Source organism: Xyrauchen texanus, chromosome 11, assembly GCF_025860055.1.
Source record: "Xyrauchen texanus isolate HMW12.3.18 chromosome 11, RBS_HiC_50CHRs, whole genome shotgun sequence".
NCBI lineage: Eukaryota > Metazoa > Chordata > Actinopteri > Cypriniformes > Catostomidae > Xyrauchen > Xyrauchen texanus.
The window spans coordinates 4,221,835-4,247,952 of NC_068286.1; the positions used below are offsets into that span (position 1 = coordinate 4,221,835).

Below are 26,118 nucleotides of genomic sequence, written 5' to 3' on the forward strand. Positions count from 1 at the left end.
GAAACACGGTGTGGCAGCGGGGGCGTGGTCAAGCGCCCGTCCGGGAGAGAAAAGCGGTAAGGGCGCTTACACCTGAGCTAAATCATGTCTAACACCGGTGTCTAATTTCAGTAAGCATGGGGAGAGCAGCATAAAAAGGCAGCAGCCACAGAGCTGAGAGAGTGACACACGTCAGTCTAGTGTTGGCACATAGAAGAATTGAGAAACTTTATAAAATTGATTGTAAACATTGCTGTGGCCATTAAAAGCCTTACCTGGAACGTCAAGTGCCCTGCTGAAAACTGTCACACTGGTGCCCGTGTGACAGTTTTCCCAAGAAGGACACGTGAAGCAGGGCACTTGAAATTAGACACCGGTGTTAGACATATTAGCGCAGGTGTAAGCGCCCTTACAGCTTTTCTCTCCCGGACGGGCGCTTGACCACGCCCCCGCTGCCACACACGGCTTGTAATAAAACATTTGCAGTAAATAGTAGCCTACCAAGAAAGTCATCGGTCACTATCTTCCTCGTCCTGTGCACTGAAACCACTGAAGTCATCTCCTTCGGTGTCGGAGTTGAATAGCCTCAGATTTAGTTGTCTTTTTGCACTGAGTCAATTCCTCACGCTGCTGTTTCCAACCTCTTATCATCGACTCATTAAGACCAAGCTCCCGTGCAGCAGCCAGATCAATCGCCTTCAACTTGAAAGCAGCATCATATGCATTTCTTCATGTCTTTGCCATGGTGAGGGTGACAAAATTACTACCGTAATCAGAATGATGTGAAGTTTGAGCGCGCTCGATTTAATCTAAACAGTAAACAAAAAAAGTTGTTTTGACCTTAACCCGTTCGGCAATTTCATTGGTCTAATGAAAGCTTCATGCCGCCAAAAAACTGAGCACGTCACAGAATGTTTTTTTTTTTTATAAAATTTGAAACCGGGAAAAATCCATATATTAGCCGCGTCATTGTATAAGCCGCGAGGTTCAAAGCATGGGAAAAAAGTTGCGGCTTATAGTCCGGAAATTACAGTAAGTGAATTGGAGAAAGAGCCTGCCCAAGGCATAAGGGAACTAAGCATCTGCTTAAGGCCCTCATGGCCACCAGGGGGCCCCCAAGAGCACATGTAATGACAGCTTGATTATTATATTATTATTATTATCTTATATATATATATGTGTGTGTGTGTGTGTGTGTATGTAAAAATTATGCAAAAACGCAATATTATGTTAACAGGCTGCAGGACATATCCCTCTGTTGTAGATATAAGGAAAAATAAGAAAACCAAGGAAGAGAAAAAACAACAAGATAAAGGTATGTTAAGTAACTAGGCTATGTTGCAAGCTAACGTTAGCTGGCTAGTTAGTTAACATAGCCTAGGCAGCATATCTTCTTGTTTTAGGAATGTTCACATTTGATTAAACATCCGTAAATAGCCTTGACATCTTAATATGTTATAATACAACATATTACTCAGCTAGTTTTGGATTAAAGTTTTTGTCTTCTGTGTAAAAATAACTTGTTCCTGGGTATATATTTTTGTAAAATAAAAAAAAAGCTTCTGTTCCATAAACTTGGTACTGATAACGGCTTAACATTATTTACATTAGCCTACCATTTTGGGGTCTTTGCCATTATATTCCAATATTATTATGCCTTAATTAGCTAGTTATAGATTAAGAGTTGTTGTTTAGGTGTACAGATGGCTTGCCGCTGTGTATAAAATAACATTCTGTTCCGTAAACTATGTACTCTTATGAAACTTCCCTAGCAGCACTGATGAAATATTTTGCTACAACTGATGATGATACAGCAGGTGAGTTTTCAACAATCCCAGATCAATACATTTATATGGATAAACCATAACTTATGTGAGATATTTTGTTGTTTTTGACAGACAGTTGCATTACCTTCTAATGTGACATCTAACATGGCTAGCTGTTATTATTATTATTATTATTTTTCATCAGGTCCATCCTCAGCAGGCAAGGAGCACTTACCAGCACCTGCATCCACTGATCCTACTGTTCCATGTCTGTCTTAACCTCAGAGAGTAGAGTATCCTGAGATTAATGTTTCTAATTATAATTATTAATGTAATACTGATGTAATGTTAAGTTATTTTATTTGTAGTTGAACGTTCTGCACTTTTGCACGTTGCTAATTTAGTTTGATTCAAAAACAATTAAAGTGGTTAACTTGTTTACAGTAAATGCATTGTCTGCTGATTTATTTTGCTAATTTTCAGTACACCACATTAAGTATGCCACTTTGACCTGTAAGACTTTGAATATTAAAGTGCAAATGAACACCTGACCACTCTTGTGGGTTTCCTGCTGTTACAATTAATAACTGTAGAAAGGTAAAAACATGCCAGGCAGACGTTTGTATAATGTAAGCAACACAGCTACAACTAATACAATTGATAATGGGTTTGTTAGATTTATAGTGTGCGAATAATCAAGCATTGACAATAGTCAATCGTATTGGCAGCACCGAGGGGCCCCCCCCAAATAAAATTATGCTTAGGGCCCCATAAGGGCTTGGGCCGCCCCTGATTGGAGACTCTAAATTGCCCCGTATGTGTGAGTGAGTGAGAGTCCCCCATCCATCACAACCTTGCGTCAGGGTTGCGTCAGGAAGGGCATCTGGTGTAAAACTTGTGCCAAATCAAATATATATATGTGATCCTCTTGTTCTACCCGCTCCGTACGGGCCTGGAACCTAGGTCTCCAGCGTGGGAGGCGGGTGCTCTAACAAGGAGGCTAAAGGCTACAGCCTCTAGCATCAGTCGCTAGTGCACCTCTTGAGGTCAGGAGAGTGAGGTTTACACCCTGCACAGCTATCTACCAGCTGGCTCCCGTTACATATATGTGGACTATCACAAAGCGGACCCTGCACCTATGCGGGACAATCATTAGGAAAGAGAGAGGGACCGTTATATACTGTGTCTATTGATAGTGGAAATCACAGAGTGCATTGTGCCAGGTCAGCTTCAGCAGAAACTTTTGAATGGACACATACTTCAAGAACAACATTGCTTATTCCTTGCTGCTGTGGCAGTCTTTAATATCACCATTGATACTCAAAGAAAGTTCATAAAAAGTCTAATCATGAAACCTGACCTTCAATAAAAATGTGACCAAAATATAATAGACTAATTGGAAATGACCACTCCATTTAGCAATTATTATTATTATGGCATTTGTAGTATGTCATAAAGACATTTAGTGCTGTAACTTATATCTTTGCATTTCAGAGCAAAGTTTAACTAGCCATTTGTCAATTGAGCAATTGCGGTCAATGATTTCAGGTTTACAGTGAGTTTGCATGTGAAAGCAAACTGACCAATTTTTGTGAAACATCTTTTGGGTGGAGAAAGCAATTAGTCTGCAAATTCAAATCTGCACATTCATATGAACAGACCAGAAGGAAGACAACAAAGTACAACTTACTGCAAGATGGAAAGAATTGAAATTAAAAACACTTAATAAACATTTTCTTTATTTCCCCCCCACTTTGTAGGAAAAATAAAAGTGAATTGGAATTGGGGTTTTGATACGGGATGCTAGTATCGTCACCAGATTTCTTGAATAGCTGAACCAGCAAAAACTCCCTCGTCAACTAGCTTTACTACACCATGCTTATGTTTGACTAGCTTTGTCAGCTAGCTTTGATGGTTAATAGATTGGCTATGCTGTTCCACCAATAGACCAGCATCAAATCAGCACTTATTAGCGTTAACCAGCCTGAGAAGTCATTCTGGTCTTTTCAACATATGGTTTGTAACTAGCAAAAGATCATTGAAGACCATTTTGACAATTACCCTTGTCTCAAATTGCTAGACTGTGGTTCACCATATCACCATTAGTTTGCAGACGAGACAGAAATGAACAATGTTGTGAAACTGGGTGGAGAACAGAAGAACATTTTAGGCAACTAAATGTAAGTTTCCATTAAACTGTTGACAGCAGTTGCACAACACTAACACACACTAAGAGCAGCTCTTTTGCTTGATCATACTTACTCAATAATAAGTTCTAGGACAATGATAAGATCTTGAAATTAGGAGGGATGCAAATGAGCGATAAAAGCCGAACCGATTCTCATCTTCTAGTCACTAACACCGGCAGAGGAAGGAGCAGGTGGACACAATGCACGTGGACCGAGTGACTCTGACTGTTGCTATTCTCTCCTTTCCTTTACTCACATTATGTGACCCACTGTAAGTACTTAAACTTCCAAAACCTCAAAAAGTTTCTCATATGTACCTGAAATGAATGTAAATGTAAATACTCCTGCTTTATCTTGAGATAGATGACTAAAATTCCTTTCTCAGATATATTCTGTCAGCCCCTAATTTGATGAGGGTGGGTTCCCTAGAGAACGTATTTGTGGAGGCTCAGGACTACTCTGGAGGAGACCTGAACGTGAGGATCTCAGTAAAGGACCACCCACGCAAAAACATAGAGATAGTGTCCAAATCTGTAATACTGGAAAATAAAAAACATTTCCAGATCCTTACAGATATTAAGGTGAGAGGTGCTTGTCTTCATAACTCCAATGCACTGGTTACCCATACTGTAAATATATGGTACGTGTATGATCTTTATAACTTCCCAAACCCATAAATGGATAATTAAATGAGCAATAAAAAAAATGGGTTTTATTTGTTCTATTGGAATTACAGTGTTACATTTGTCTATTCTGCAGATTCCTAGTGATAAAAACTATTTCACTGATGATCCTCTGGAGAAGCAGTACGTGTATCTACAGGCTCACTTTCCAAAAAACGTTCTGGAGAAAGTGGTCATGGTCTCTTTCCAGTCTGGATATATATTCTTACAAACAGACAAGCCCCTCTACACACCTGCTAGCACAGGTAATAAGATAAACTTAAAGCTTTATAGACAAAGGTGATACTGCATCTCTCATTGCTATATTCTTATGAGAACACCCTATTGAACCAAGGGAAATCATAGAGTATCATAATTTTTTATAATAATAATAATACAAATGAAAAATAAAATATATAACGAAAAAAATTGAATATTTACACATTGCAAGATCAACAATAACTTTTTGCACACTCTGACATATTACTTTTAGAGAATTATTACTTTTAGAGAACAGTACATTAACAACAATGCACATGTCTGCTTTGACCTTAATGTGTAAAACTGCATCACCGGTAGAATTGACCCTTAGTTAAGGGGCGGCTGTGGCTCAGGTGGTAGAGCGAGTCGGCTGCTAATTGCAGGGTTGGTGGTTCGATTCCTGGCCTACATGACTCCACATGCCGAAGTGTCCTTGGGCAAGACACTAAACCCCAAGTTGCTCCCAATGTCAGGGTAGCCATCATTGGTGTGTGAATGGGTGAATGAGTCACAGTGTAAAGTGCTTTGAATACCACTAAGGTTAAGCTAAAGTGCAGACCATTTACCAGTGTTGATTATCTCAGTCAAAAGAGTCCAGTTATTCTACTCAAATGCATGAATGCATAAAAAAAGAGTGACTAGCTAAACATATATGGCATATGTAATAATTTGCTGCACGTATAAAGTGATGCATGAAGAACAGGGCCCCGGAAAAGGCTGTAAATGTTTGTTCTATGTTAACACTGGATGAAACACTGGTATAAAAAACAGCCTGCCCAGATATGCATTTTATCATAACATATGTAGTCTTTTTTGTGTTATCTTAATACATTTACTTGTCCATATGTTTTGAAAGTAATAAAGCTGCATACTGAAACTTTATTTTCCAGTTAATTACAGGATCTTCTCCTTAACTCCTGATCAACATCCACTCGATAGAAGTTCTGTCTCAGTTGAAGTTATGGTACTCAAAAACAAACTTTAACATTACGTTTCAAATCATTGTACCCCCTTTTGTGTAGTAACAAGCACTAGATTCCAATTGCATTTGTTGCTGTTTTAAAAGAATCCGCAGGGCATCACACTCAAGAGAGATACATCCTTACCTACTGGAGGGATCATGACTGGAGCATTTGCTATACCTGAAATTACCAGGTTTGTTCTTTATTACAAAGTGCTCTTGGCACTGTAGCAAAGCTTTATATGTGAATTATCAATGATCACAATCCTGGTATTTTTGGTAATTCGGAACTCGTGTAATCTCAGTTTACTGCATCTAAATATGCTTACCTGTATGCGGTTTTGGGTTTAAATATGGCTTAAAATGTGCTGGTATTTTTGAAGCTCTGGGGTTTGGAAGTTGATTGCGATGTACACAAACACCCCGCAGAAGAACTTCACTATTGATTTTGAAATCATGGAATATGGTAAGGATCAAGTCTCCTCTTGAGAACAATTATTATAATGCTAACCCTGTATGAAATTAAAGAACAGGAACCTCTTATTTATTTTGCAGTGCTGCCGAGCTTTGAAGTGAGATTAAAGCCAAACCGCCCATTCTTCTATGTGAATGAGGACTCTCTGAAAGTTGAAATAAGTGCTAAGTACGGCAAACTGAATGATGTGAATTTGTTACCATTTTATTGTATACATTATCCTTTATTCCCCATACTTCTAAAATAAAAGTTATATTTGTGTAGGTACTTGTTTGGTAATAAGGTGAAAGGAGCTGCGTTTGTGGTGTTTGGTGTGATTGAAAATGAGAGAAAAACAAGCATTGCTGCCTCTCTGCAAAGGACTCCGGTGAGCATTAAGTAAAAAAGAGTTGTTTTTTTCCCCTGTCCTTGTTAGAATCTTCGACATGAGCCCAGTGAGATAATGCATAAAGACAGACTGTGATAAATCAACTATTGTTTATGTCAATAGTACATTGTGGCCAAGACTCTGGTCATGATTGAAAGTGTTACCTATGCATCACCAGTCTGCTTCTGTTCTGACATCCTCATTGGTACGTGTACATTGAAATAATACTGCACAAACCCAAGCAAGCATTTGCACTAATGCTGGCAGTATTTTACCATGGAAAATACTAAAATGAAGGACTTCTGCCATGCTTTTGCCACCTGAGACAAAGTTTTTGAGTTTTGTGCAAAATGTAATGCTCACATTTTTCTTTGCAATGAATCTTAACCTTAACCTGCCAACATGATTACATGGGAACTCGACATGTCACTATTGAATGTTCCAGTTCCCTGACATCAACCCCATTCTGCCTAGTTTTTATCTTGTGCAAGCAGCCTCAAAAACATGGGTTCTGGTCTTATGGAAACCAGGAAGTAATCGCATTCACATAATGGATGAGTGCCATTCTGAGGTTACATTTTCTGTCTAAGATTACAACATTATTCTACTAACGATTAGGTTTAAAGTTGGGGTTTGGGTTAGGGCATATGCTTAATAAAAGATTCATCCTGTATTACATCATGAAACTTAACTACATACAATTTCACCTGGAAACCGGAGCTCACACCTGCCCATACATTCAGCAACATCTCCAGATTCGGCCACTGATTTAGAATTTCAGAACGATTTCATCTGAAGAACTTTTGACCTACTGTTGCCAAAATTACAGTGAGATCAGTCAGATCCTACAGTGTGACTGCCCCTCCGACAGCCATCTAATGAAGGACCTATAGGAGCACAGCAGTTGGTGACGTGTGTGAAGAGACCTTAAGTAAATAGTATCCACTTTATATTAGGTGTCTTTATCTACTATACACTTAAAGGAATAGTTCACACAAAAATTTAAATTCTCTCTTCATTTACACCCCTCTCATGCCATCCCAGATGTGTGTGACTTTCTTTCTTCAGCAGAACACATATTTTTAGAAGAATGTCTCAGCTCTTTTGGTCCATACAGTGCAAGTGAATGGGTGAATGGGGAAGCTCCAAATATCATAGTCAAATCAGCATAAAATTCATTCATAAAACTCCAGTGGTTAAATAAATTCCTCCAGAAGTGATATGATAGGTGTGGGTGAGAAACAGTAATATTAATATTACAATATTTAAGTCCATTTTTATTATAAATTCTCTCCGCTGCTCAGTCAGACTGAAATTTAAGTTTAATATTCTTCTTTTTTTTTTGGTGATTCTTATTCTACCATTTCCATTTCATTTATGCATTTGGCAGATGCTTTTATCCAAAGCAACGCACAGAGCAGTTATTACAGGGGCAATCCCCCCGGAGCAACTTGGAGTTAAGTGCCTTGCTCAAGGACACAATGGTGGTGGCCGTGGGGCTCGAACCAGCAACCTTCTGATTAACAGTTATGTGCTTTAGACCACTACGCGACCATCACTCAGACTTACATTTAAAGGATGTGCATTAAGTTACCTCTGTAGTTACATTGGTAATCATAGCACTAATCCCACCATAAACTAACCCTACCCTACCCCACCTAACCCTACCCCAACCCTTACCCTAAGAAACAACCCTAACCATATCTTACAGGTTACATGACATAAAAGACAATTGATGTCAGGGTTTTTATGGAAGATCTCACTGGGCTCATATTGTACAGAATATATTGACAAAAAAATTGCACCAGGTTTTTAAGTGCATGGAGTAAGATCTGATGCAGCTTTTTGTCTCTCTGTAGATATTTAATGGAGAAGGGAAGGCTGAGCTGACAAGCCAAATGATCAAAGGAACCTTCCCAGACATCAACCAGCTGGTCGGGAAATCTATTTACATTTCAGCCAGTGTTTTAACAGAAACTGGTGAGAGCCAAATAGATAATAGTGCACAATAGCTTTCAAAAAGCAAATATTTGAAAGCTACTAAAAACATATTAATGTTCCTACTCTTCTCAAAATTGGGACCGCATTTTTATCGGGAGCTTTTCGAAAGATATGTTCTAGCAGTGCAAAGGTGAGTTTTACATTCAGTATGAGGTAAACGTTGTTTAAATATAAAATTAAAATAAGACAAGTTCCAATAGCTCAACTTGGAGGAAAGTGCAAGCAGTTCCAAAGTAATCATTTTGATTCCCAGTGACCACGTATTGTTAAAAGTTGCTTTGAATAAGAAAATGTTTGTTTGTGTGTTTTCAGGCAGTGAAATGGTAGAAGCTCACATGAGAGGTATTCAGATTGTGACATCACCGTACACCATCCACTTCAAAAGAACGCCACAATACTTCAAACCTGGAATGTCCTTTGACGTCTCGGTATAAAACATAGACTGAATCCACTGAGCCAGGTTACATGAAACTGTTGTTTATGTTTTCTTATTGTTTTCTTATCAAAAGGTTTATGTGACAAATCCTGACCAAACACCTGCTAAAAATGTGGAAGTGGAGGTCAACCCTGGAGGGGTCAACGGTCGAACCAAAGCCAATGGCATTGCAAAGGCTACCATCAATTCTCAGGGAGGATCTTCTACACTGGAGATCACTGTAAGATCTGCCATCTCAACTTCACTAACACTCAGTCAGTTTCGTGGGTGAATTGGTGAACCAATATACATATTTTCAGGTAAAGACTAAGGATCCTCAATTAAAAGCTGAACAGCAGGCAGTGAAGAAGATGACAGCTCAAGCCTACAAGCCCAAAGGTGGCTCCAACAACTACCTTCATATTGGCATTGATGCTGCAGAGCTTGAGATTGGTGATCAAATCAAAGTCAACCTGAACCTTGGAAAAAGCCCTGGAGTCCAAAACCAGGATTTCACCTACATGGTGAGGATTACACGATACATTGTTGTTCATAATGTACATATTTATTTAAACACTTCACATGCCTCTCTTGTTTTGTTTCACAAGATCTTAAGTAAAGGGCAGATTGTGAAAGCTGGCAGGTTTAAAAGGGAAGGACAGGCTTTAGTGACTCTATCTCTACCTGTAACCAAAGACATGGTGCCCTCCTTCCGTTTTGTGGCATTTTACCATGTGGGCTCTGAGGTGGTGTCTGACTCAGTCTGGGTTGATGTGAAGGACACATGCATGGGAAAGGTTTGTAAACCATCAGAAAACACAACAAACTTGATTCATGTATGTTTTATGTATTATTAAGTGATATTTATGTGAAATGCATACATTTCTGAGTATTTATTTGGCATTTTTAATCCCAGCTCAAAGTAGAGGTGAAGGACCCAACACAATATGGCCCAGGAGATGAGTTCAGCTTGAGAATAACTGGAGACCCAGAGGCTAAAGTTGGGCTGGTGGCTGTGGATAAGGCTGTGTATGTCCTTAATGACAAGAACAGACTCACTCAGACAAAGGTAATTCATTTTTTAACTGGTTATTAAAAATACAGTAATACCTAAATGGTCTCTTTGTTGATTTGTTTTTGTCTGATGTCACTTCTAGATCTGGGACATCATAGAGAAACATGACACTGGCTGTACAGCAGGTAGTGGAAAGGACAGTATGGGGGTTTTCTATGATGCAGGTCTGATGTTTGAGTCCAACAGTGCAGGAGGCACCAACACCAGAACAGGTTTTTGAATTGTTTCTTTAGTTTGAATTTAAATGTAACTGTAAATAAAAAAGACTTAAAAAAATCTCTGATGACTACAGGTAATCTTAAAGAGGACAGAATTTCAGGAAGTTAATGATGCCTGTTGTATAAACTGGAATTTAGTTCAAAGTTTTTGTGTTGGAACTTTGTACTCTAAATTTTGCCACTCTGATTTTTTATGTTCTTATAGTACATGAGTGCGCTGAACCATCTAAGAGAAAACGGAGAGCTGTGAGCCTTCTACAGGTCACTAATACTCTGGGTAAAGAAGCTGCTTTATTTAAGAAAGTTTTATGCAAAATACAGCTATATGAAAAAGTTAGACTTTTCATATTATCAATGTTACTGCAATTTTTTGTCCTTATTTTTCTACACTAACATTGTCTTCTCAGCTGGTAAATATACTGGTGAGCTGAAGATGTGTTGTGTGGATGGAATGCAGGACAATAAATTCGGCTTCAGTTGTGAACGACGAGCCGGATTCGTCTTAGATGTAGATGAATGTGTCCAGGCCTTTCTGTACTGCTGCAAGGAGATATCAAAGCACAGGAAATTCTCGGCAGAGGAAGAACTCATGCTTGCACGCAGTAAGAACATCATTAGCCTCATTTTCAAATACAGTGCTTGTGAAGTTCAATGCTTATTGCAGATGTCTAATTCTTATCTTTATAGCTCAGTTTACAAGAGCTGATTTCCAAAATAACACCTCCATTGCATATTGGCTGTATTATAATTCCTGGATAATCATTCTTGTTGGTCTTGGGACAATATTTCTATCAAGAAAATCATATTTTAGAGTTAGGTATTTAGAATAGTTACATTCAAAAAGTATTTTGATTACTGAAGAGATTACTTTGCATTTTATTGTCATTTGTTTCATTTAATATTTAGTTCTTTTAGATGGAAAACATTTATACATATATATGATGCGATCCAAAGTGCATTTGAACAGCGGTGAAACACTTTCTGATGATGTGTTACATTCATACGAGCAGACAGAGAATAAGTTTGAAGTACGTTTGGAGCAGAAGAAATAGAAATAAACCTTGTGTAAATTGTTAGCTTTACGTTAAGCTAAAATGCTATTTCTAGCATTTTACATGCACATGTGTGACAGGGCGGAGGGCGGGGCCGGGTCGTAATGCTGCATACCCGGTCCCTAATCAGGCTAATCAAGCCTCGGAGAGTGTTTTTTTTCTCTCTCTCTCTCTCTCTCTCTCTCTCTCTCTCTCTCTCTCTCTCCCACTTCCGCTCCGTGTTCCTTTTCCCTCTTTTTAAATTTTTGTTTTGTTAATTTGGCACGATGTGGCGTGTAGGTGCCACATTTCTTTTTGTTTCTCTCCCCTTGTCCCCTCCCTCATCCAGGTAGACGGGGATGATCTGCCGGCAGATGGGGCGTTTTCCCCCAGGGAAAGGGGGGTGTACGCCATGCCGGGAGGTCCCCGGCTTGAGAAAACGAGGGAGGAATGTGACAGCGCAGAGGGTGGGGCCGGGTCGTGAAGCTACACACCCGGCCCCTAATCAAGCTAATCAAGCCTCAGAGAGGGATAAAGGCTGACTTTATGGGACAGAGAGAGTGATATACGGACAGCTGTCTGACAACTCTGTGTGTTTGTCTTTTTGTTTAAGTTCCTTATTATAATATAATTTATATTGTCAATTCGGTTCTCACCTCCTCCTTTCCATTGATCCCTTTACAACATGTTATCAGGCAAGATCATATTTTTCATACACGTTGGATTATAATTTCTTTTTTTCTATTAAGACCTTTAATATTAGGGCAAAAATCGTATTCTTGATAATAATTTTTGTATCGTTTTCCTGTAAAAATATCTAAAAATCCTTAAAACTAGATCAGTTTGAATGATCATGTTTTAGAAACAACACTGCATACGATATTTGGGTTTTAGGAGTTAGTGACCTTGAGCAATCTAATGAAATAGATTACAGATTACATTTTACAGCATGTATTCTGTAATCTGTACTGGAATACATTTCAAAAGTAATCCTACCAACCCTGGCTGTAACTATGTACAGTTTACTTTTATGGGAAATTTGCATCTAATTCTTTATTGTGGAATAAACTTGAAGTACTTTTTGTTCAGGTGAGGAAGATGAATTTGATGAATCAGATGATATCTTGGTTCGTACACAGTTCCCTGAAAGCTGGCTTTGGGAGGAGATCAAACTACCCGCCTGTCCTGATAACAAGCTGTGGTGAGTGAGAGATTAAGAGTAGGTGTGTTTTACTTGTAGAGAGCTGTCCCATTGCTCACCTTGCAACAGTTGTTTTTCTCTTGTCTTATAATAACTTATTGTTCACATTTGGTTTCATTCCAATTGTGGAGACCTTGAAAAGTTTGGACTTTGACAAAGTTTTGTCATTTATGCGTAGTGATGAAACCTCTATCTTGAGAGAAGGACTCTACCTGAAAGACTCCATCACCACCTGGGAGATCACAGCCATTAGCTTGTCTAAGAATCTTGGTAAAAAGCCCAACTCCACAGCTTTTTCATTATTATTAGGTTAATCTTTGTCATTATTTTTCCTTTTTGCCATTTTCTCTTTTCTCTGTAGGAATATGTGTGGCAAATCCTTATGAGATCACAGTAAAGAAGGATTTTTTTATTGATCTAAGAATGCCTTATTCAGCTGTGAGGAATGAACAAGTGGAAATAAAAGCTATTCTTCACAACTACAGCAACCAAAACCAAAAGGTACTGGGCAGTCTTTGCAGGCTACTGACATATATGTATTGTATATGTATAAAGTGACACTGTACAGTGGTGGTGCTGTATGGCTTCATTTTCATTTGATACCACCAGGTGCGTGTACAATTCAAGACATCAGAGGGTATTTGCAGCAGTGCCACAAAAAGAAACAAAGACAAGAAAACTGTTAATGTTGGCGCCATGTCGTCCGCAACTGTCCCACTTGTGATCATACCCATGGAGCTGAAAGAGCAATGGATTGAAGCTATTGCACTTAGCTCTACTCGGAATGACGCGATAAGAAAGAATCTGAAGGTGGTGGTAAGTCTCCCTCTTATTTATTTTCTTCCATTTCAAAAGTTATATAACTCATTTAGATTAGTGATTCTTAACTGGTGGATCACAACTCATAAATGGGTCATGGACAGTAGGGTAAAAACTATGCAAAATGAAAATGTTATGTATGGGACTTGCCCCTCGCGGCCACTAGTCTTGTGGGTCATTTATAATGAAATTAGTTTTTTCTGTTTTTGTCTTAGTCCATTCTCCCTTCCTGAATGTTTCCAGGTGTTTCTGGTTTGTTTAGTAGTTCTTTGTTAATATAGCCCCTGCGTTCTCTCTGTTTTTCTATTGTATTTGGTTTATATTGGGAGTCCTAATCTTTGTTTTGTTTGTTTGTTTGTGTGTGTAATACCATAGTATTAATCAATTCTTCTAATTTTTTTTTCTTGCACAATACGCAATTTTGGTACTGTGCTAGGTCGCCATGTGATAACCATTGTCAAATTTGGGCCTTAAAGCAAAACCAGATCATTTGGGAATTTGACATTGAGTTTTCAATTAGTACTAGTAATCCTGAACGGTTTTATTTTCAAGATTTTGAGTTGATCACATCGAATTGCTGATTCCACCAAAATGCATCTGCCTCTTTTCTTCTTACACTCTTTCAGCCTGAAGGTGTGCTTACTGAAGTTGAGCAGGCAATTGTGGCGATTAACCCCTCCGAGCACCCAGGTGCAGTATCTTTAGAAACATATGCTGAATACAAAATTAGAATATTGCAAATGACCGTTGAATTTTACAAATACTGCCCCCTCTTATTCAAACAGATGGCTTGCAGAGGGTGTCTATGAGAAGTGACATCCCAGCTCGAAAGGTTCCAAACACACCTGCTTCCACATACATCTCAGTGAGAGGTAAGGTACAATTCTAATTTCAGGAAACCCATCTTTGGATGGATCTTAAGACAGAATAGAGTTAAAATGGTAGTTAAATTCCTAAAAGGAGTGTGCATCATATGCACTTTAACCCAATCACAGTGTCTTACTTGCTAAACCATTACTCCTTCCATGCTTGCAGGTGAGGAGATAACTCGCACAGTTGAGCAGGCCATCAAAGGAGATTTCATGGGTGAGCTTATCGTCCAGCCTCATGGATGTGGAGAGCAGACTATGATCTATATGACACTACCTCTCATTGCCACTCATTACCTGGACAGCACCAATCAGTGGGACGCTGTTGGCATGAACCGCCGTGATGAAGCCATTAAACACATCAACACTGGTCAGCACACCACTATCAAAAATATGAACAAGTCACCCTGTACCAATATATGATTCTTAAAAATAGACTTATTGGATTCAACGCCAATTATTGTTCATGCACAACAATGCATTTGAGTTTTCTTATTTAGTTTTTTATTCCTGTAAAGGTTATAAGCAGGAGCTGCACTTCCGTAAATCTGATGGGTCTTACGGTGCCTGGGTGCACACACCCAGCAGCACATGGTGAATTATGAATTATTTAGATAATTTTTTCTTGTCTTGAATTTGTTTTAATTAGGCATATACTTATACTACTTTGTCTTCATCCATTGTGTACATTTGAAGGCTCACTGCGTATGTGGCTAAAATATTTGCGATGGCCAGAGATCTCATTGTCATAGAGGAAAATGTGATCTGCAGCGCCCTTGGTTGGATAGTAAAGAACAAACAGCAGGCGGATGGCAGCTTTAAGGAGGATGCCCCTGTGTATCACAGCGAGATGGTGGTATGTCAAATTTTTTACTTTCGTAATTATAATAATAAAAAAATAAATGTTACCCTTTGAAAAATCAGTTAACACAAAGACGCTTAGCGCTGAAACACTTTTGTAATTGTTAAGTTCCCCTTCTGTCACTCACTCGACATTGTGTCGATGTAGTGACACTAGGGGTCGCTCTTGAGAGCCCAGAACACCTCTATTATTTTGATAAAATGCCAATGAGAATTGGTGAGTGGAATTTGCATGCCACTCCCCCAGACATACGGGTATAAAAGGAGAAGGAATGCCCACTCTCATTCAGATTTTTTCTTCGGAGCCGAGCGGTTGTACTATCAACGAGCTGAATACTACTGCTGTTCCATTCACATCTTAAGAAAGCATATGCTGTTGGATATACAGCACATTTCCAGCAGCTTTCTCTCCAGATTTCGCCCCCGGGTGCTATGACAGTGCTAAAAGAGTGTATATTCCTGCTAAAGAGTATATTTTCTCTATTAGAGCACACACATTGACGTTGAATGTCTTTTTAAAGATGCGTCTTTATAAAGATGCCTTTCTGTCTTTGTGTGATTCCTTGATGCGTTCCTTATCTCTCCACCTCTGATGGCCATGAGCGCTGCATCACGTGTCTGGGCAGAGATTACACTGAGGCAGCATTTGTGGATGGTTCATGTTCTCATTGCTAGAATATGCCAATGGCAACGTTGAGGTTGCAGCCTTTCATCTTCTTAAGCGGTAAAGCCACTCTAGACGCCCCCCCCCAACCCGCGCGCTGCGCCTTCTACCCATGGGTATGAGACCGGCCTGACTGACAATGGAGGCGATTTGGGTAGTTCATTGTTTGCGGTCTCACCAGGTAATTCCCCAGAACACTCGTTTGCTCCCGTCCGGTTCCGAAATGAGACTAACCTGCCTCATGGCCAGCTTGACATATCTTTCGGGGCCTGCGGGCAGGGTGAGTCTTCGATCGCTGCACTGGAGAGTGCACTGGCGAAGTCGGACGCTGAGGACTCGACTGGGCTGCCACCTTCGGGTCTGCCCGGCCAGTCTGAGACTGACACAGAGCTGACCGCCATGCTTGCTCAGGCCGACGCGAGAATAGGGTTGAACTGGAAACCTCCACCCTCCCCTGAGCGCTCGCCCATTGATGATTGGTTCCTTGGTTCGAGGGATGTGGGGAACTACATGACATCTTTTTGGGGCGTTGGAGGTGGTTACATGCAGACTGATGCACCTGCTATTACAATGTCGAGTGAGTGACAGAAGGGGAACATCTGGGTTACCATTCCCTGAGTGAGGTAATGAGACGTTGTAAACCTGAATGAGAGTGGGCATTCCTTCTCCTTTTATACCCATATGTCTGGGGGAGTAGCATGCAAATTCCATGCAAACTTTTGATATGGTATACGAAAACATCGGAAGTAGGAGTGGCCAATTTTATGTAAATGGTGTCTAACTAAGTCCAGAAACTGACTAACCTTTGTACTGGACTTGAACGTTATATTAAACTGTCTGAAAATGAAACAGATAAATAGTCAAAATATTTTCACCATGGTCCATTTCTGTATATAATAAAGAGTATAAACTATATATTCGCATCATAGTAAGATATAAGTCAACATTTTAACCACTTTAAAGTTTTTTTTTCCACAATCATATCATTAGATATTTGAGTAACTTACGTTTAAAAGTGTAATTCGGCAATTTCTCTCAAAAAAATCCTGTCGTTACTGGCACGCAATGAATTCTGGGTTAGGCAAGGCCGCGAGTTATCCATCTGTTGTATCCTTCATTTCACAGGAAACGAAGGATATATTTGGAGGCCGCAATTGAAGGAGCCTTTAAATTGGGACAGCCTTTGTCCCGCAGCAGTGACACAATCGACCTTTGAATGCGACATTTGAAGGATGCAGCCTCTGAATTGGGACAGCGCTATAATTCATATAATTTGTTAGAGCTCATCATACTAAAAAACTTTGCCTCAAGAACCACTGCTGTCAATCAAATCGTTCATTAAATATTCACGATTATGTAAAAAAACTAATTTTGTGAACTAGTCCTAGGTTTTTCGCGCAACCTCAATAAAACCAATGCAGTACAATTCTCTGGACTCTTTAGGTCAATAATTTACCATTTGGGTAGCAATAACAGTGTCATTTAGAAAATGTCCATGGTCAAGTGTACAAATAAGCCCATAATTCCTAAACAAAAACTCAGAACTTCACAAAGTTAGGTGAGCACAAGCAACATATGATTCTAAACAAGCATACCTTTATGGATATCGGACCATAGGTGGCGCTATGATCTTTAAAAAGCATGTATTTCCTTAATAAATTGCCTGTATTGGCTGTAAATTGTCTATTACATCCATAATGTAGGTGTTTAAATGCTTGCTATATAAGACACAATACCTTTTTACGATTGTGCTTAAACCATTTGAACCCTGTTAGTTGCTGCTCGCAGCTATATTAATTATTATTATTATTTATTCTACCACAGGTTTAATCTAATAAAATATTTTTTGTATTAAATTCTTATTTGATATCGATATATTTTTATTTTTGGTCAATTTTACCTGTTAATGGGTCTCAGTCCAATTTGCATTCACAATGGGTTTTTTTTATTACATTTTTTATGTATTTTGTGTATTTTGTAATATGGCACTTTTCGTACCACTGTCTCCTTAAGACGATTCGCTTATGTTTTCCTCTTTTGTAAGTCGCTTTGGATAAAAGCGTCTGCCAAATGAATAAATGTAAATGTATTTATTTTAGTCAACTGGGTTTAGGTTTTTCCTCTGTAAGACAGTAATGACTTAGTCAAATAAATCTGAGGACACTGGGGCCTGAGCAATGGTCTTAAACGGCAGAGAAACAAACCCAGCTGTTCAAGTTAAACAATTCCTAATGAACATTTCAAGGTTATTAAATACTTTTTTGAGAAAACAAAGTTCTTCAACTCTTTTCATTATTTCAGTTTGAGTAGATCTTATTTATGTGTATGTGTTGATTCAAGGGTGATGTTCGGGGCAAAGATGCAGATGCCTCTCTGACTGCATTTATCCTGATTGCCATGCAAGAGGGGAAGATGATTTGTGCCCAATCTGTCAATGTAAGTCAGACCCCTGGAAACAGCACTACAATAACTTGCAAACGTTACTGCACCTGAGCATCTCTCACTCTCGGTTTCTCTCAATATTAGAATTTGCAGAGCAGTATAGACAAAGCTGTTAGTTACCTGATGCTCAGAGTTCACAGTCTGAAAAATCCTTATGCTGTTGCAATGACATCTTACGCTTTGGCCAATGCTGGCAAACTCTATAAAGACATCTTGATGAGTCATTCCACCCAAAGTAAAGGTGAGTAACCTTACAATCAATTCAACACACAACTACAGCAACTGCGTTTACCATTTAATAGTATAACTTCCCATGGCCAAAACTTTCTAATTTGTCATTTGTTATCAACCAAAAATAAATATATTTTATATAGAAATTTAGCTAATATTGCCCACGTTTAGATGGATTGTTATGGCAAGTTCCTGGACAGCACCACCACTCTCTTGAGGCCACAAGCTATGCATTGCTGGCCCTGGTGAAGACAAAGGATTTCGAGAATGCAGGGCTGGCAGTGCGCTGGCTGGGAAAACAACAAACTCGCTATGGAGGTTACGGTACCACACAGGTATAGAGAAAACAAGACAAATCGAACATAACAAACAAAAATGCTGAAAATATTATATATTATTTTAATTTCCTTTGTCTTTTAACTTGTTACTTTAAACTTTTTTCATGTCTAATCATGTTTTAGGCAACAATCATGGTATTCCAGGCTGTGGCTGAATACCGCATCCTGGTAAAGAACGCAGACATTAATTTGAACCTGGATCTCTCGGTGCAGGAGAGAAAAGATAAAACCAAATGGACCTTCACAAATTCCATCAGACATATTTCACGTTCAGACAAGGTGAGGGAATATGAGTGAATGAACTATTGTTTTCTGCCTTAAACAGTACATTTCCTGAAGGTTTGATCCACTTAAAGGTGTGTTTCTCTGTTTCTTTCATTCTTCATCATCTAAATGGACATCTGATGTCAACATGGACAGTTTGACATAACTAAGAGCTTCAATATCACTGCTCAAGGGACAGGGATGGCCACTCTCTCAGTGAGTCTTCATGATCACAAGTCTTCAACAGCATATTAAAGAGTTAGTTTCAACAGTGTCATTCTCCTCTCACAGGTATTTTCTCTGTATTATGCTCTGCCCGATGAGAAAGACAATGCATGTAATATGTTTGATCTCAGTGTGCAGATGGAAAAACACCATGCAGGTAAGATTCAAATGAGCATGTCCATTATCACTCAAAAATTGAGAGGGAAAAATCTTGTTATTTAATATCAAAGACATAATTTATGCCCAGCTAGCAGCACAAAACAAAATTGCATATAGGATGGATGGATAGTAGTTTGAAACTCTTAAGAGATACAGTTGTTTATTTATTTTGGCTTTGTTTAGGGATTTTGGAAAAACATTAAACCATTTCTATAGAATAATCGTATTCTACAGTAACTTTGTCAAGCAAGTATAATGACAGTTTCAAACAAGTTTAAAACATGATTTTGTATCCAGTATTATTATTGAATTCACTAAGCAGTTGTGCCACTTTAGCACGCAAATTACACTAGGGCTTGGCGATAAGGCATCCCGATGCCGATGCTCATACACAGATGATGTTCAACAATATCAGGACATGACAAAAGCATGGAGCTGGGAATTCCCCAAAAATATTACATAGTAGCCCAGGGTTTGAAATGAGGACTTATGAGCCGTGACACGCCAAAATGCAGGTTGTGTATTTCATGCACAATGGCGGGCAATTTCGCTCATCTATCTGCCACTGGTGGGCGACCTGCAAAATGTCTCGAAGTAACACACAACTAGAAATGCTGTAAGACATAACAAACGTGTAAAGAGTTCTACGTCACCACGAGGACTTAGAGCACATTGGGAATTGGGCATTCAAAATTGGGGAGAAAAAAAAAAAACACTTATTTTATATTTTTTGTCTGTATTCTACCCATTAACACTCTTTTATAAACCAATCTTTGCAGTTGTATCAGAATCTAATCGGTGCATATTATGGCCATGTATAGCGTGTTAGCGCATTAGCGCCATCAATGCAGAATGTAAACATGACAAATTACACATTATCTACTGCAGATATTTTGCTTTAAATCATCATAGAGTGCTTAAAACAGCTTCTTTTACTGATCCTGAACTTATTTTTTGCTCTGAGTGAAGAACGATGAAGTACTTCGCTGTGAGTATGCCGATGCCTTTATCAGGCACTACATGAACTGTTATAGAACTGATCAATTCCACTCAGGCAAATGCTTGACACAGTCAGGGCTAGACTGGGAAGAGAAATCGGCCCGGGATTTTAGATGGCTACTGGCCCTAAACTTGTTGAGTGGGGGCTGGGGTTGGGGTGGTAGCCAAAACTTTTTAAGCGGGGGGCGCTGTCCTTTTCTGCATATCTCGCGGTACCGTTTTGAGGTCCGCTCTGCATAATGCGGTGGCTCATTTTAGTTTATCGTGGCCCATTCATCACATTTCGTGGCCGACCCACTGGCCCGCTAATTTCTCCCGATGGCCAGTCCGCCCCTTATCGGCCCCAATGTGTGTCGGCCCACTGGAAAAATAGCCAGTATGCCAGATTACAAGTTCAGCCCTGGACGCAGTTAATGTTGTCGACTGTAGCTACCACATGGCTTATTCATTTCTTTGATTTGAAATAAGTGATTGAATTAATGCTATCTATATGTAGTTTCTTATGATGGAGCCACTGAAACTTACCAGCTCACCATTGAATACATGTGAGTATACAACAAGCTTCAGAATAGTTTCAGTGTTATCAATCTGTTAGATTATTATTGCTGAAATCTGGATCATACTTCATTTTAATACATGTTTGCAGTTTCAAGAATCCAACAAGAACTTCTACCATGTCGATTTTGGATGTTGGCCTTCTGACAGGGTTTAAGGTGGACGAACGAGATCTTTTAAAGGTAAAGGGGGAAAAAGTTTGTAAAACTGTATTCTGATCATTTAGGAGTCAGTATATTCAATTGCATTCTCAAAGCATTTGTATATAGAGAGGATATTACTTTCTAGAAAAGCATTTTATAATTCACATATAATATCATTTATTATGTTATAATATTATTTGTTATGTTTTTAATAAATATGTTTACAGTTCATGCAATTGACATTTTATCTTTCAACTGTGCTTTCCTTTCTTTAATTGATCCATCAGTTATCTACTGGAAAAGATAAGTACATTCAGAGCTTTGAGCTGGACAAGGAGCTTTCAGAACGAGGATCTCTGATCATTTATGTAGATAAGGTCTGCTGCATTAATTCACATACTTTGTATTTTATTTCTCTTTCTACATTCCCTTTTTGTGGAGATGCATTGGAAAAGTTTTGTCTCCTTGGCTATCAGCTAATTTCTGGCCAGTGAAATGTGAATGTGCCGATGTTGGGAAAAATCAGGTAATTAGTTATGACGTTTCATTTCTCGTTAGGTGTCTCATACAGAGAAGGACGGAATTGTCTTCAGAATACATAAGATGAATAATGTGGGCATGCTTCAGCCAGCTGCAGTCACTGTGTACGAGTACAACGCTCCAGGTAGGCAGCTGTTACAGGTTATAGCATATATTACACACGGTAGAGAGTAATATATAGCGGTATATTACACAGTAGTCCATATCTATGTAAGATGGACATTATAGATAGTCATACACATAAAGCTCACCCATTAATAGACTTTACATGTCTTCTCTAGAGGATTTTAAAAGAAAAGAATATATCGGTGGTTGCAAACCTAAATATTTAATAAGCAATATTACACTACACAAATTCAATGACATAGTTTAGCAATACAATTGTTAAAAATTTAGGTGTTCCCTTATCAGTCATTGCACGTGATTCGTTCAATTTAACACTGGCAATCTGTTCAGTGCTACCACCCCGAAAATAAAAATGAGCACAAAACATTGCCTGTCCACTTTTTCAGCCACCGTATAAGGGTTTCATAAAATGAATTGTGAAAGAGTTCAAAGCCATAAACTTAACCAGCAGCTCTGAGGGGAATCACAACATTACAAACTTTGATTTGAAGCCACAAATTATTTTAAATCTGGACTAAATGATAAAGGTACAATACTCCGTTTCCCCTCAGGATCATCGGTAATGTAGGTCTTCATCGGGAATTCTCCTGTTAAACATAATTTTTTAAAAACAAAGTAGCAGCCTCCGCCAAAAGATTACTTTCCAGATCACAAAAGTACCATCCCTTATGCAAACTCTCTGAAAACAGTCCGAGTTGGCAATAAAACACACTATACTACACCTAGAGATCTCCAAGTCATCTAAATAATAATACAGAAATAAAGCGACAGCCTCTGTTGCTTCTCAATCGTGTGGGCTCTTGCCGTTGTCCTGCAGCCTTAAATAAATGGTATATGGTCTGCTCTTATATAGCGTCTTTTTAACTTTAATGGTATTCAAAGCGCTTTACACTGTGACTCATTCACCCATTCACACACACAGACTCATACACCAATGACGGCAGAGCTGCCATGCAAGGTGCTAGCCTGCCATTGGGAGCAACTTGGGGTTCAGTGTCTTACCCAAGGACACTTCGGCATGTGGAGTCGTGCGGGCCGGGAATCAAACCGCCAACCCTGTGATTAGTGGCCGACCCGCTCTACCAACTGAGCAACAGCACTCTCAAAATAAACAAAAAGATCCTAAATAACATAATATAAACTGGCATAATTGAATTACAATCATTTTTAATACAATATTTGTACAAAAGCAAAATAAAAAAGGTTCAGCCATGCAACTCTATGTGGTACAAGCTGATAGGTTCACTGAATGCTATCCGTTTAACCAATTGTCTCGCTCACACGACATGTTAAGCCAATCGGCTTGCATGGCGACTCTCTCTTTGTCTAACACATAAATTTTGTTTTGCAGCCAGTTTCACTGAAAGAGTTTTTTTTTCCTGAAACCCTCCTCCACCCCAGCATCACCTGTCTATATCTGCTGCATGTGGATTGCTTGTAATGTCTGTTTGTGCAGCAGAATGTTTATACAGTACATGCTCGATGCAGCATGTCTTGGGTTTTGTCTAATTTTGCAGCAGCAGCTTGTCCACATGCTTAGTATGTCTGTGTATTTTCTAGCAGTAGCAAGTCTTTGTACGTGCTCTGCAGCAGCGTAGCAAATTAGTTAATCAAGACCATTATCCTATCAAAATGTCATATCCACATCAACATACTGAACCTTTTAGAGAGATGTAATGACTGAAATGTATTGAACGTATTAAAATTTGTATTTGTATTTTTTTGCAATACACAGTAAACAATTACCCAAATAAAATATCAAACATTCCCATTAAATCAGTAGAAAGTGGTCATAAATCCATATAATTGTGACCTATTTTTTCTTTTGTTATCTGCTCACACTAACATTGAAACACACTTATGTAACAAGTAAAAAGCTTTATTTAACACATATTTTGACAGATAAGCGTTGTATGAAGTTCTACCATCCTGACAAGAAAGATGGAGCGCTGCATAGACTCTGCAGTGACGAGTTGTGCCAGTGTGCAGAAGGTACTGTCACTTATTCTATTGGAAATGAACATACATCTTGTTCTTTCAAAATACTGTACATGTTTTTGTTACGTGTAGTAAATATATATATATATATATATATATATATATATATATATATATATATATATATATATATATTTTCTGACAGAGAGCTGCAGTATGCAAAATACTGGAAAAATTGATGAGAAAAAACGTGATGAGAAGGCCTGTGCACATGAAGTGGAATACGGTAAACCTTCTCAAGTCTTTTATCTCGATAATGAAAAACCCAATATCCAGTGTGCACCTCGAGTTAATAAGTCATTGTAGTAAATGTTCAGAGCTGTTTTGTAGATAACACATTTGTTTTATAGTTTATAAAGCCAGGGTGATGGATATGGAATTTTCACTACACGGAGACATCTATAACATGACGATTGAACAAGTACTGAAGGAAGGTATGACTTTGCATTTTCGTGTGCACAATTTCAACGCCCTTCTTTTTTTACATTCACACATAACTTGAAAGTGCTCCATTGGAAAGGCTTTGTCATCACAGGTGTGTGTGTGTTCTAGGTTCTGATCCAGTTGTGGAAGGTAACATTAGGTCTTTCTTGGCACATCCTAATTGTCGGAGGTATCTGAAATTTGAAAAAGGCAAGTCCTTCCTGATCATGGGCCAGACCACAACACTTCCAAGGATTGGAGGAAGGTATGAGCTCTATGAACAAACTGGATATGATTTAGATGTATCGTATTCAATGAAAAATGCTTTATAATTGTTACTGCGTTTATGTTGTGTGGACACTATGAACGATGAATATTCACAATTTTCTGTGTGGTGTTCTCAGATTGAGGTATCACTTTGGTGAGGACACCTGGATTGAATACTGGCCAACACAAAAGGAGTGCCAGATGGCACAGTACAGAGATCCGTGCATCGGCATTACCACTCTCGCCAAAATACTCACCCAATTTGGATGCACCACCTAAACATTTTCAAGAGCAGAAATTAATTTAGTAATCATTAATGGCCTTAACTGCCTTAAAGTCACAACTTTGATTTAATTCTAATGCATTTGTAATTTTAAAGCTTTAGGAGCATTTACAGATAGTTGTTTTAAAGCTTCATGCAATATGTTTAATCTGACTGCATAAAATATAATCAAATTCATTTGTCAAATAAAATTTGCAAACATAAGTCTGTCCTTATTCTTCACAAGACTTAAATATGAATTGGTTGACATGCACGTGGATGCACTCAAAAAACGAAATAATTACCCTGATTAAATTCAATTGTAGAAAGCTTTTACAGGAAATTGAATGTTTTACAATTCAGTTTCATCAGTCTCTAGCGCGTCAGTCCACTGTCGGCCATCTTTGGAATGCTCCCGGGAGGCTATTTCCAGCAGGGCCGGAGTGGTGATCGGGACGATCGGGAGAATTCCTGCTGGGCCGGTCAAAAAATGGGCCGGTTAGATCCGCATGTTGATTGAAAAACTTTCATCATATGTAGCATAGCAATTGCCAGCAGTCCGTAACATCCGGTATTTAAAGGATCAGAATTGTGTTCAGTATTATAGCGGATGCAGTCTGTATTTCATCATCTCACACCCAAACACACGAGAGAGTTGCCTGTGAGACGATACTGCTGTTGCTCCGCTTCACTTGACAGCTTGAAGGATCACAGAAGATCCATCGTGAACAGATAAACTACTAATAGCTGAATGAATGAAAGTGCTTTAGATACAAAATCATTAAAAGTTTAATAGTGACTGCGGTCTCACAATCTCAATCAAATCATCTCTGAAATCCTCTTCCCTAGCAGTGCAGAATGGGACTTAACAGCTCTCAAAAGATTAAACTCAAAGAAACAAATGGCACAGAGTGCCTTCAATGTTGTGTCATGCGATCAAACCATCTTAAAGAGACAGTAACCATTTTGCCTTTGTCCTGAACATTTACATTCCAAGTAAAATAACAAATGTGTTATTTTAGTCTTAAAATACCTTCTATGTTCTACAAAAGAAAGTCACATGGATTTGGAAGGACATGAGGTTGAGGATATGATGACAGAATTGACATTTTTCTATTAAGGTTAAGAGCAGGGTTGGGGAGTAACGAAATACATGTAACTGAATTACGTATTTAAAATACAAAATGTAAGTAACTGTATTCCACTACAGTTACAATTTAAATAATTGGTAATTAGAATACAGTTACATTCAAAAAGTAATTTGATTACTGAAGAGATTACTTTGCATTTTATTGTTGTTTGTTTCATTAAATATTGAGTCCTTTCAGATTA

General features: G+C 38.6%; 1 protein-coding gene across 1 annotated transcript; it reads left to right on the top strand.

The window, feature by feature from the left end:
* The first annotated feature begins 4,046 nt into the window (after positions 1–4,046).
* On the top strand, positions 4,047–25,005 carry LOC127651145 (complement C3-like). Its single transcript, XM_052136845.1, has 41 exons — positions 4,047–4,205; positions 4,320–4,515; positions 4,694–4,862; positions 5,748–5,821; positions 5,924–6,012; positions 6,202–6,284; positions 6,374–6,461; positions 6,558–6,660; positions 8,520–8,640; positions 8,974–9,089; positions 9,171–9,317; positions 9,397–9,600; positions 9,685–9,873; positions 9,993–10,145; positions 10,234–10,363; positions 10,575–10,646; positions 10,777–10,971; positions 12,490–12,601; positions 12,780–12,871; positions 12,963–13,102; positions 13,211–13,417; positions 14,047–14,110; positions 14,206–14,292; positions 14,456–14,659; positions 14,808–14,883; positions 14,986–15,145; positions 18,155–18,250; positions 18,341–18,497; positions 18,659–18,822; positions 18,949–19,104; positions 19,246–19,305; positions 19,381–19,471; positions 20,969–21,017; positions 21,119–21,209; positions 21,458–21,547; positions 21,729–21,834; positions 23,739–23,828; positions 23,980–24,060; positions 24,185–24,268; positions 24,387–24,522; positions 24,662–25,005. Exons 1-41 carry the CDS (start codon positions 4,135–4,137, stop codon positions 24,801–24,803), a joined length of 4,935 nt encoding a protein of 1,644 aa, XP_051992805.1. The 5' UTR covers positions 4,047–4,134; the 3' UTR covers positions 24,804–25,005.
* Positions 25,006–26,118: the final 1,113 nt, after the last annotated feature.

Excerpts from the sequence above, each read along its gene's own strand:
- LOC127651145 (XM_052136845.1), top strand. The coding sequence starts at position 4,135 with ATGCACGTGGACCGAGTGACTCTGACTGTTGCTATTCTCTCCTTTCCT. Across the intron at positions 13,103-13,210 it reads ACAGCAACCAAAACCAAAAG|GTGCGTGTACAATTCAAGAC; the intron begins GTACTGGGCAGT and ends TGATACCACCAG. Across the intron at positions 15,146-18,154 it reads TGTATCACAGCGAGATGGTG|GGTGATGTTCGGGGCAAAGA; the intron begins GTATGTCAAATT and ends TGTTGATTCAAG.